At 46.2% G+C, this 12362-nt stretch overlaps 1 protein-coding gene and 1 long non-coding RNA gene across 10 annotated transcripts in view; one reads left to right on the plus strand and one right to left on the minus strand.

Moving 5' to 3' along the window:
- The first annotated feature begins 6 nt into the window (after nucleotides 1-6).
- On the plus strand, nucleotides 7-3429 carry LOC140634188 (uncharacterized). 2 transcript variants are annotated; one of them, XR_012031707.1, is made up of 5 exons: nucleotides 7-147; nucleotides 678-855; nucleotides 1468-1632; nucleotides 1969-2064; nucleotides 2327-3429. It is a non-coding gene; the product is annotated as an uncharacterized lncRNA (long non-coding RNA). The 2 variants fall into 2 exon arrangements; XR_012031706.1 differs by lacking the exons at nucleotides 7-147; nucleotides 678-855 and having other exon boundaries at nucleotides 1514-1651.
- Nucleotides 3430-4620: 1191 nt separating this feature from the next.
- Nucleotides 4621-12362, minus strand: part of RCAN3 (RCAN family member 3) — a 49511-nt gene continuing 41769 nt past the window's right edge. For 4 of the 8 annotated variants that reach the window (XR_012031715.1, XR_012031710.1, XR_012031712.1 and 1 more), the window contains one exon: nucleotides 9539-10000. Coding sequence is in view for 1 of the 8 variants with exons in the window: in XM_072827786.1 (XP_072683887.1) it covers nucleotides 9969-10000 (32 nt within the window). In the remaining 7 variants the exon portion in view is untranslated. Of the gene's footprint in view, nucleotides 4897-4989; nucleotides 6237-9538; nucleotides 10001-10078; nucleotides 12280-12362 lie in introns of those variants that run through there. The other 4 variants (XR_012031708.1, XR_012031709.1, XR_012031711.1 and 1 more) reach the window with 4 other exon arrangements.

Genomic DNA, 12362 nt, shown 5'->3' on the forward strand with positions numbered 1-12362 from the left:
GCCCTCGCGCCGCGCCGGGGCCGGGCTCCTTCTCGCGGCTCCGGGGCCGGCACCTCCGGGGCGCTCGGTCCAACAGCGCCCCCACCCCCACCCCGGGGCAGGGCAGAAGGGGAGAAGGGAGCTTAGCGACACCCAGGCCAGATGTAGGTGGGTGTCCTTAAAGTGGGATCGCGTTAACCCGATTGGGAGGTGTGGGGGTCATCAGGTCACCTGATGGCCGCAGAGGTCAGAACTCTGCGGGGCGCAATCAGGGCCCCTCTCCTTAATGAGGCTGCGGGATTCACTGCTGTACCCCACCCCCACCCCCACCCCGGCACCCGGAGGTCCTCAGCCAGCAGGGACAGAAAGAGGGAGGGGACTAAGGAGAATCCCAAGCCCTCTCCTTTTATAAGCAGGGAAATCGAGGCCTGGGAAGCAGAGGGGAGTTGCCCCAAGTCACACAGAAGGTCAGCGACACACCCGTGAGAATGTTTCTTCATTCTGTTTTCAGATTATTTCCAGAAAGTGTTGGGTTATGGGGCGCCGTGTTGCCCTGGGCTCCTGGTCCAGGCCTTGACAACGTGTGTCCCCCCACCCGCCCAAGGTTGGCTGGGAACTGAGCGCTCCGTGTTTTCGTGTTTTCTTCTTTCCTTTCTTTCTTTCTTTTATGTTTTTTAAAAGATTTTATTTATTCATAGAGATGCAGAGAGAGAGAGGGGCAGAGACAGAGGCAGAGGGAGAAGCAGGCTCCATGCAGGGAGCCCGACGTGGGACTCGATCCCGGGACTCTAGGATCACACCCCGGGCTGCAGGCGGCGCTAAACCCCTAAGCCACCGGGGCTGCCCGCGCACCGTGTTTTCATAGCAGAGTCCGCGGTGGGTTTTGATAACGGAGACTAAGGAGTGCAGTTCTGGGGGGTCTGCTTCATCACCAAAGACATGAGACACAATCCTTGGCTTCCAAGAGCTCCCCTGTGTGTGTGTGTGTGTCTGTGTGTGGCGGGGGGGGGGGGGGGGGGGGTGCTGTCCACACACCAGGGGCCGCGGAGAGCAGAGGGGAGCCCAGGGAGAGCCTGCTCAGATGCTCCGGAGGGAGCCGCTTCCAGATGCTACCAGAAGCTCTTGCCCGGGTGTGCTTGGGGTCAAGCGCTCAGGAGTCAGTGGTCTCAGGTTCCAGACCTGACTCCCCTGCAAGACGGGATCAGTTTTTAACACCTCTCTGAGACTCCGTTTCCTTTGGTTGGATGAAGAGAATACACTTATCTCTGTATAGTTGTGATGAGGATTAGAAAATACAGTATTTACAAAATGCTAGATAAATGGGAGAATTATGATGCTGAGTGGTAGAGGCTGGGGAGGGGGACGTGCTGACACAAAAGGGAACTTGGCATCTCTGGGTAGGTCTGTGCCCCCACGTGGGATTTGATGGTCTGCAGCCTTCTGCCATCCGCAGCTCGACCCCACCATCTGCTTTCTCTGTTAACCCAGGCCAAGCAGCCATAGCACACCTGCCACGTCAGAATGCCTTTGCACACACCTGCAGTGAGGGGTCAGGAATGAGCCCCTCCCTTCACCAGCCTCCCCGGCAAAGAGCTGACTGGAGTCAGACACCTGAGCCAAGCCCAGTGAGGCAGAAGTGTGAAGGGACTCTGGGTAACCTTCCCCTTTCTGGGTATGCATTCAATCAGTCCCACTGAGTGTTCACTACAGGCCAGGCACTCTGCTGGTGGCAGTGGGGGGGGGGGTGCAGTCAGTGGGGGGCCCGCCCCACCCTGTAGACCTCACCTTCCAATGGGGGCGAGGAAACAGCTGATACTCTAGCACAGAGGATGGCAACACAAGAGAAAGACCATCTGTGAAAAGTCCTTTCAGGTGAGCTGAGCCTGAAGGATGTGAAGGCAGAAAAACACAGGCCCAAGATGGAGTCACTTATGCTAAGCCAAGTCACCAAACAGCCTTAAACCTAACCTAATTGCAGTTTCCCTCCAGATATGTGGTCTTCACCGGTCAATCAGGAATTTCCCGGTCAGCACCAGTGAGGAAATCTGTCATGGGGGTCCTCTCTGTCCCCCAAAGGAAGATGAGGTAATGTGCCTGATAAAACCCCCTGTTCTTCCCTGCCCCCACCAAGAAAATGGCCTTGCCTGAAACAATACTTTTTTTCTTTTGCTAATAATTTCCTTTCCCAACCCTCTTTCCTTTGGAAACCTTCTGTTTCCATGACTCCTCAGAGTTCCCCCTCTCCTTGCTGGAGGGGATGCAGCGTGACTCATGAATCACTTACGCCAATTAGATCTTCACATTTACTCCATTGAATTTTAATTTTTTTTTTTTTTTTTTTAACAAGGACGAGCAAGGAGGTGCAGGGAGCAACTGGAGCTGGAGAGCATTCCTGGAGGACAGAGAGCCCATAAGGCCAATGTGGTTGACCTGAGCAGGGGCTGAAGGCACAGTGGACAGGATGATGAGGTCAGAGGCAGGCAGAGATCAGATCTCGTGAGGTCTCATGGGTCACTGTGAGGAGTTTGGACTTCATCTCAAGGACCATGGAAAGCCAGGGAAGGATTTGAAGACAGTCAATGACCTGATCTGACCTTTGTTTTTAACAGACCTCTCTGGCTGGCTGAGAAGAATAGGTCAAGGATGCCCAGGAGGCAGGGCGGTGGGGAATGGTGGAGTGGCAGTGGAAGTGGGGAGAAGTGGTCAGATTTGGGATATATTCTGGAAGACGGGCAGACAGGAATTGCTGATGCGGAGGAAGATTCAAAGAAGGCCGTGGGGTGACTGCTGATGAGTCAGCTCATGTCCTGAGCAGTGGAGGCTTCCACGACCAGAATCACTGACCGTCCTTTTGGCTGAGCTGGACACATCCTGGAGACCTTCTAGTCTCCCTGCGATTTTACACCCATAGAGCCTCAGCCCAGGGGAGTGAGGAAACACGCCCATGTCCTGGGTAAAAGCAGAGGTCCCCCAGCTCCCGGTCCAGAACCTGCCTGACCACGGGCTTCATTTATTTCTCGGGCAAACCAGTGAACCTGAATAAAGGAAATCTCATTTGAAATGGAGTCGGAAGGCCAGAAGGGGAAGCTCTCACCCTCTACCACTCCTCATCAGTTGCAGAAGCAATAGAAAGAGACAATACCTTGCATTCCACACAGAAAGAAGCCTGGACATTATTTTCTCTGCATGAGGAAGGAAGATTTTCTCCTGGTCTGGCAACAGCCCAGCCAATGAGAGACTGTCACAACTCGGCCAGTGAAAAGCCACTACACTTACAACTCCCAGTTTCCTCCAAAGGAATTTTTATTAAAAACAGTCCTCAACTCCCTGCCCTTTCCTCTTTGTTCTTTCGTCTTTGTTCACTGGACTTGCCTATGGTTTTGCCATAGCTTGCATGTCCTGAGTTGCAATCCTCTGCTATTCCTGAATAAACCTGTTTTGCTGGTAAAATAACTGACAGCTTTGTTTACAGGAACACCAGAAATAGGCATCTAGGTAACAGGTAACAGGTAGCAGGCAATAGCGAACACGATTATCAAGTGATATCCCACATGTAAAAACTAGGAATGACCATAATTCCAAGTGATGGGGGAATGGCCAAACCAAGTGTGCTTCATAACAAAGGCACGAGGCGTACAAATACTCAGGCTTTTGCAATTTATGGAGATGTGTGGATGTGATAGTGTGATTTATAATAAGAAATACGTGCATTTTGGTTTTTATCTGTGGTTCCTGGCTCACAGCTCCCCAAACCCATATACTCTCCTGATTAGGGCAATAGTGGCATCTTTTGTTCTAATAGTTGGCCTTTGTCCTCAGGTTTTGAAATAGCTTCAGAGTAACGGGTGAAATGGGTTTCTCCTATTATTCCTAACAAGCCCCTTTCAACCACACCTGAGTGTATGTTAATGAAATGATTTTTGGAAAGTCTCTGGTTCACACAAAGAGGAAAGCTGATTGCCAGAACCAGCCGAGTGATTGGAGAGTTGGAACTTTATTGCCCTTACCCATCCAGGGAGGGAAGAGGGGCTGGAGGCTGAATCAATCACCAATGGCCAATGACTTAATCAACCATGTCTGTATAATAAAGTCTCCGTTAAAATCCAAAAGAATTGAGTTTGGAGAACTTCTGGGATGGTAAACAAAGATACATCCCCTGCCAGGAAGGTGTCACACTCCAAACTCCATGGGGACAGAATTTTCTGTGCTCAGGACCCTTCTACACCTCATCCGTATATTTCTTCACCTGGCTGTTCATTTATCTTTTAATATCATTTGTAATAAGCAGGTAACCCAGTGAGTAAACTGTTTGAATTCTGTGAGCAGCTTTAGAAAATTAATTGAAACTGAGGAGGGACCTTGGGAACCTGTGATTCATACCAGTTGGTTAGAAACTGAGGTAACAATCTGGACTTATGATTGGCAACTGAAGGTGGGGAGAGGGAGATAGTTTTGGGGGACAGAGTCCTTAACCTGTGGGTTAACTGATGCTAACTCCTGGTAGATAGAGTCAGAATTGAGTTAAATTATAGGACACCTACTGAATGTTGTAGAATTGCTTGGTGTGGGACCCCTACTCACCCCCACAGACACTTTTGGTAACCAGAAATGTCAGAAGTAAAACAGTTTATTGAGAGTAGAAGAGACAGGAGTGTGTTTATCCATGAGAAAATCCATAAATAGAGAATGAGAATAGCACATGCCAACTCTGACAACTCTATAAAAGGTATGTCCATATACTGATTAAGATTTGAAGGGAGGGACAGCTGGCTGGTTTAGTTGGTGGTGTGTGTGACTCTTGATCTCAAGGTTGTGAGTTTGTGTCCCATGTGGCATGTAGAGATTACTTAAAAAAAAAAAAAGACTTTAAGGGAATTCGGTGGGATAGAAATCTGGTGATCTTCTATGTTCTTTTTCCTGTAGATCATAATATTTAAACAAAAATTTTATAAGTCAATGAAAATTGCTTATTGAATTACCTAACAAACCACCCCTGTTTCAGATGTACCCTAGGGATTCTTAGGTGCTTGGAGATTTAAAAATAACAAAAAGCTGCTCTTTCCACATGGAAAATACTCAAATGCACTGAGTCATCCTTTCTTTGTCAGCAGAAGGTATTGCTACAAACCAGCCTCCTGAGCACCTGAGATTTTACCTCCTAGCCAGGACTGTGCAACTCTCACTTCTCCCTTCAAAGCCTTAATCTGCAGTTTATGGCTTTTGAGATGGTTGCTGGGGAAACCAGACAAATGTCATGTAGGATTAGAATGCAATTTCAGAGGGGGGAGACAAAGCACAGAGAATTGTGAATCCAGAGAAATCCAAACCCACACTAATTAATCCAGTAAAAAAAAAAAAAAAAAAAAAGGAAGCAAACATACCTAGGGCAATTGATTTCAAAATCAATCCCTTGTCTCTCAATCAAGAGGTGGAGTCCAAAAGACTTAGAAGTCATCGTTCCTTTTTTTTTTTTTTTTTTTTTTTTAGAAGTCATCGTTCTTAATTATCTACAGGGCACACAGTGTGATTTTTCATGTGGCTATTCCCATGATAAATGTGGGCTGTGCAGCGCCCAAATATGCCATTGTGCAACTGAGCAAAGGAAACCTCGCATAAAATGGAGAGGGGAGGCCAGAAGGGGTAGCTCTTGTCTCCTACCACAGTCCTCAGTTGTAGAATCAACAGGAAGAAAGCTGTAGTTTACTTCCCCAGCATGAGGAAAGAAGATTTTCTCCTGGCCTAGCAACAGCCCCACCAATGAGAGATTGTCACAACTCAGCCAATGAAAAGACACTACACTTTGAACTCCTAGTTTCCTCCAATGGGCTTGTTGTTTGTAACAGCCCCTCCCCCCCCATGCTATAAAACACGGTTCTCTCTTCTCCTGACTTGCTTTTGGGTTGGATTTTTTTGGGGTGTGGTCAGTTGCAATTGGTTTGCTATTCCTGACTACAACTATTTTGCTGGTAAAATAACTTACAGTATTTTTTTTAAGATTTAATTTATTTATTCATGAGAGACACACAGAAAGAGGCAGAGACATAGGCAGAGGGAGAAGCAGGCTCCCTACAGGGAGCAGATGTGGGACTCCATCTCAGGACCCTGGGATCATGACCTGAGCCAAAGGCAGATGCTCAACCACTGAGCCAGCCAGGCGTCCTGACAGTATTATTTTTAAGGTTAACAAGGTCCAGTAGAGGCAGGCATCCCTTCCTGTGAGCTGCTGTCCTGTTTCCGGGTTAATTCCCATCTCACCTCTGGGAGCATTGGGTGATGGAGAGGGAGGAAAGAAGAGAGTGATGGGCATGAACTAGGCGTCTGTAACACACCCCACCCCATAAGCCACCTGATTTCTCTGGGCCTCTTTTTCATCCGTAAAATGGCAGGTTGCACTGTTTGATCTTGGAGGCCTCTTCTAGCGCCGTGGTCAGTTTGATGATCTTGACCGTCTCTAGACAGCCAGCCCCGTGATTACCAGGTGGCTTCCTCATTTTGATGCTACATTTTAGGGAAGCCCCATGATTCAGAGCATTAGCCCAAATCATTTGCAGGTAATAACAAGGGAAAACTTCTGTTCCCAGAATGAAAATGAGAGGCTGTAAATTAAGCCTTTGGCCATCATCAGAAGCTGCTATCCCTCACCTTGGCAAGGAACCTGTGCTTTTATCTCGAGGGTTCTAGGAGCTCTTCCTGGTGGCAGCTAGCTCATCTGCCCTCCTGGGTCCACTCTCACACCACAGTCACTCTGGGAAACCCAGAACAAGAGTAAACAGGGTGGGAAAGAACGCAGAGAGAAGACGCAGGTCAGCTACTGTTTACTTGCTGTGACCTCAGGCAGATCTTCTAACCTCTCTGGGCTTTTATTTATTCTTCTGTGATTCATTAATTCATTCAACCAATATTTTACCGAGGGCCTGCGATGTGCCAGCAGCGAAGGAAAGAGACAGTAAGTCATCCCTGCCCTGATGAAGTTGACATTCTTATGTGGAGAAGACAAAAACAAGCCAACGGGTATGGCAGGCTGGAGGGTGGCGAGTGCTCTGGAGGGGAACCAAGGGGCGTGGGAAGAGCACTATCTGCCCACTGGCCACCCACGGGGCATGATGAGGACCGAATGAGTTAATGCCCACTCAGTTACTTCCTCAAACAGTCATGGGCTATGCACATTGAAGGAGTAGCTCTAATATCGCAAATGGACATTTTATGAACTGAGAGCATTTCCAGAGATTCCCAAGGCCAGAGAATGTGGTGAGCCAGGGGTCCAGATCCCAAGTCTAGGGTTGAATCATGGCCTGGGACTGGAAGGGAACGCGAACATCCTCTTGCCCAGGGGGTCTCAGTCCTGGCTGCCCCCTTAGAATCATCTGGGTGCTTTGAAGCACTTCTGCTGATGTCAAGGCCGCCCCACTGAACCAGTTCTCGGGACAGGGCCAGATGTTCACCTTCTTCCCCCAGCTGCCCAGGGGCTGCCAGGGTGTGACCCGGGTTGAGAGCCTCCTACTGTAGACCAGGGGCCTGAGGCCACAGAGGGAGCACCACTTGCCCACAAACTGTGATCCAGACCTCTAGAACTCCTTCCCCTTCCAGGCACGGTGTCCCTGCTGCCACTCAGTACCTCATTCCCCTCAGCTGGGAGCGCCCTCGGGGCGGCATGGCATCCGGCCCCTCCCCCACACCTTCCTGGGAACTGAGTGTCTGTCTCTCTTACCTGTGGGCTACAAAACAGTGTGACCCTTGACCAGGCTGTTGATCAGTCCACATTCAACCTTCGTTATGGGCTGAATTGTGTCCCCCACCAACCCCAAATTCGTATGTTGAAGTCCTAACCCCCAGGACCTCATGTGACTCTATTTGGAGACAGGGTCTTTCAAGAGGTAATTCCAGTAAAATGAGGTCACATGGGTGGGTCCTGATCTAACCCGATGGGTGTCCTCATAAGAAGGGAAGATTAGGACACTGAGAGGAGACCCTATGCAGATGGCCATCCATCCTGAACCACGAGGCTCTCAGGAGAAACCAACCCTGATTTTGGACTTCTAAACTCCAGAATGGCGAAGAAATCAATTTCTGTTGCTTAAGCCACCCAATGTGGTACTTCATTTTGGCAGCTCTAGCAGACCAGTACAGCCTTGTCATTGTCACATCACAGGACATCTAGTCCTGTCTGGCACTGGAAGGAGAAGACAACTTGATTTGATTCCCTATAGTCAGTGAACCTTATACACACTTCACGTTTCAAGGCTAAGCTCAAATATCAGTTCCCAGGGTACTCTTGCTGCTAAATTGGACTTCCCTTTCCCTTCCTTTTATTATAGATAAGCAGATGTCATTTTTCCTCTCCTGAAGGATTGTGAGCTGCTCACGACCTACTCATCTTTGTGTCCTTCATAGCACCAAGTATAAATCCCTGAACTTAATAGATGTCTAGGAAAGAGCCATGAATGAATTGATGAAACACAGCCTTTGACCATGGTTTCTTGGGCCACCAGAAAAGGTTAAATAATAAAAATTGAAAAAAAAAATTGAAATTATGGGTCACATTTAGGGGTTATTTAGTTGTCTAGACAATTCTATAATGTAGGTACTAGTATTTATTGCATATTACTAGTATTTATTGCATTTTACAGATGAAGAAACAGACTTGGGACAGGACTTATAGTTTGCCCAAGGTCACCCAGATAGTCTGGTCCCGAGAGTTTCAGGCTCATCCACTATGGGTTAGTACTATGGTAGAGTTTGAACCAGAAAGAGGCTTTCAAGTCTGAAGATCAAGATGGCACTAGACTTTAGGGGATGCGTGCCCTTCATCTTGTCCACTTCACTAACACTTATCTGACCATTTGTTTGACTCTTTCCCAAACCACCACAGACATCACTGTCTGGCTCTGCCATCCTTTCCAACATTATTCCAACATCCATTATCCAACATGGATTCCTCCCTTCCCACATCTATCACCATAGCCCTGGGGACAACTTCTGTTCCTCAAACCTGCCCTGCACTCCCTCATGGCTGGGTCAGAGGTGGGCCATTCCTCCCAGAGAAATACACCCTTGTGCTCTCCTGACCCTTCCATCCATGAATGGCCTTCCTTCAAGATCCCACATCCTTCCATGAAAGCCCATCTAACCCCCGCCCCCAGTCAAAGTCATGTTCCCTTTCTTGGGGTGCCCTAGTACTGGGTTTGCACCTGAACCATAGCCTGTGCTTCTGTCTTGTACTACAGCTGGCTATTTGCAGATCCATCTCTCCTGCTCTGTTGCAGGCTCTGGCAGGGCAGAGGAGTTTATATTTCCCAGAGCACTTAATGTTAAGTAGATTTTAAAAATATGTTTGATTTGCCAAATGAACTCATTTGCCTTATTGTGCCCTCTGCCTTGTATGGACTTGGCCTTTCTTTGCACTGTGGACAGGGCAGGGAGAAGCAGCCAGAAGGATTTAGGATTAGAACTCACCATCCCTCTGCTCCCCTTATCTCTATGTCTCTTTGAGTGTCTACTTCATTCTCCCTTAATGCACAAAGGCCTTCTCCTCAGAGTAGAGAACATGGTAGCCAACAGCTCAGGTGGAAGAAGAGCTTCTTTCTAGAATTCCATTTTAGGAGAACATTCTGATTGGCCAGGTTGGGTCACATGCCCACCTCGTGGTCAAGTAGGAAGTTTCTCATCTCAGAAAAGAGAAATGGGAGAGAAGCAGACAAAAACACACCTACTTCAATATATTGATGAACCTTTAAAAGCTCGAAAGGTAAGAGCATTTTACTAATTGGTGAATTGGTCAGATTTTAGGAAACTAGTGAATAAGCATTTTTTAAAAATCTGGTCTTCATTTTTCACCATCCAACTTTGATTTAAGGTGAGATATGAGGAGTGAATCTTAACTCCCAAATATACCTAAATCACTGGTGGCATAGACGGTTCTGACACAGATCTTCCATATTCCCACGGAACTTCTTTATGATCTTCATGCTGAGTGACAGACAACGCCAGCGTCAGTCTTCCTGGTCACATTCAGAGGCACGTGCTATACAATCAGAATCCATAAAGAACATTATTTTTATCGCTCCCATAAATTTTTGATAAGGAAAGCCACTTTCTATTATGGTTTCCTGACAAATTGCATTTATTTAAACACTTAAAGATCCAGAGAAGGAAATAATACCACAACATATTCTTCTTTAGATTTTCTGACTTTAGAGAATTTTAGTCTCCTACTTTATCCTTCCATTCCTTTTTCTCAGGGTAAATTTTTATTCATAAGATTGCAAAAACATCACCGGTATCAAATTCCAGAACTTTTTCATCAGTCCTAAAAAAAACCCCCTGTACCCATAAGTAGTCACTCCCAACTCTCCCCACCCCCCAGCCTTGGAAAATCACTAATCTGCTTTCTGTCTTATGGACTTGGTGATTCCAGACATTTCTTATAAATGGAATCACACAACATGTGGCCTTTTGTGTCTGGCTTCTTAGCGGGTTTTCAAGGTTCATCCATGTCATAGAATGAATTCTTTATTCCTGTTTGTGTCTGAAAAATATGCCATTGTATGGACATACATTTGGTTTATTCATTCACTGGTGGATGTGGGATGTTCCCACCTTCTGATGATTATCTATAATGCTGCTATGAACATAATGTAAATTTTTGTGTGGGTACATGTTTTCAATTCTCTTGGATATACATACTAAGGAGCAGAATCGTCAGGTCATGTGGTAACTCTATGTTTAACTTTTTGAGGAACTGCCCAGTTTTCCAAAGCAGCTGCACCATTCTGTGTTCACACCAGTAGTTCACCAATGCTCATTATCTTTTAATTTTAGCCATTTTAGTGGGTATGAAATGTATGTCATTGTGGTTGTAGTTTACCCTTCCTTGGTGACTAATGATGGGGAGCATCTTTTCATGCACTTCTAGGCTATTGGTATATCTTTTTTGGAGAAATGTCTATTCAGCTCTTTGTTGGGTTGAATAATGTCCCCCCAAAATTCATGTCCACTTAGAACCTGTGTATGCGGCCTATGTGAAATAGGCTCTTTGCAGATGTAATTAAGTTAATGAGAAGTCATACTAGATTAGGATGGACCCTGAATCCAATCCGACTGTGTCTTTGTAAGAAAAGGGAAATTTAGGGACGCTTGGGTGGCTCAGTGGTTGAGCATCTGCCTTTGGCTCAAGGCATAATCCCAGGACTCTGGGATCGAGTCCCACATCAGGCTCCCTGCATGAAGCCTGCTTCTCCCTCTGCCTATGTCTCTGTCTCTCTCGCTCTCTGTCTGTCTCTCATGAATAAATAAATAAAGTCTTAAAAAAAAAAAAAGAAAAGGGAAATTTAGACACACACACAGAATGCTACACAGAGAGATTGTAGTGATGTTGTACAAGCCAAGGAATGCCAGCAACCACTAGAAGCTTGGAGAGGGGTATGACACAGATTCTGTTCTGATTCCCCAGTAGGAACCAACGCTGCTGACACCTTGATTTCAGACTTCTGGCCTCTAGAAGTGTGAAAGAATACATTTCTATTGTTTTAAGCCACCTAGTTTGTGGTAATTTGTTATATCCACCCTAGGAAACGATCACCAGTTCCTTTACTCATTTTTAAATTGGATTATTTGCCTTTTTATTCACAACTCCAACTAGTTTCAGAGCCTAACATATGTGACTTAATTCCTTCCTTACAATGATGTTTTTATTTATTTTTATTTATTTTTATTTTTTTAATTTTTATTTATTTATGATAGTCACAGAGAGAGAGAGAGAGAGAGAGAGAGAGAGAGGCAGAGACACAGGCAGAGGGAGAAGCAGGCTCCATGCACCGGGAGCCCGACGTGGGATTCGATCCCAGGTCTCCAGGATCGCGCCCTGGGCCAAAGACAGGCGCTAAACCCCTGCGCCACCCAGGGATCCCTACAATGATGTTTTTAAACAAGATTCTGATTTATATCATTAACTTCAAAAGCAAATTTTTGTATTTTGGTTTTAAAAGGACTACATAGGTGTATTTTTATGTTTATCCCCTCCCCCCACTTGTTCTCCTATTCTTGGAATGACTACTTATTTTTCCTTGGAATGACTTTAAACACATATTCTTATATTTGTTAGGAAAAGTCACACAACTTTTAAGGAAATACAAGGGAGAAGAGAGAGGATGCATGTGGCCGAGTGTCTTTGATTAAATGCTTTACTCTGTTCTTGGCGCTCATTTGTCCATTCATGCAACAGGCATCTATTGTGTGTCTTCTGAATAGATGACAAAAGCATCACTCTGCCCTTGAGCATGTATTCTGTGGGGGAAACCTGACCTATAAATAGATTTAAAAAAAAAAAAAAGAAAAAAATAGGTATTTTACCATCACTTACAGAATTGGTTATTTCTTATAAATAA

This window comes from Canis lupus, chromosome 5 (assembly GCF_048164855.1).
Source record: "Canis lupus baileyi chromosome 5, mCanLup2.hap1, whole genome shotgun sequence".
Lineage (NCBI taxonomy): Eukaryota > Metazoa > Chordata > Mammalia > Carnivora > Canidae > Canis > Canis lupus.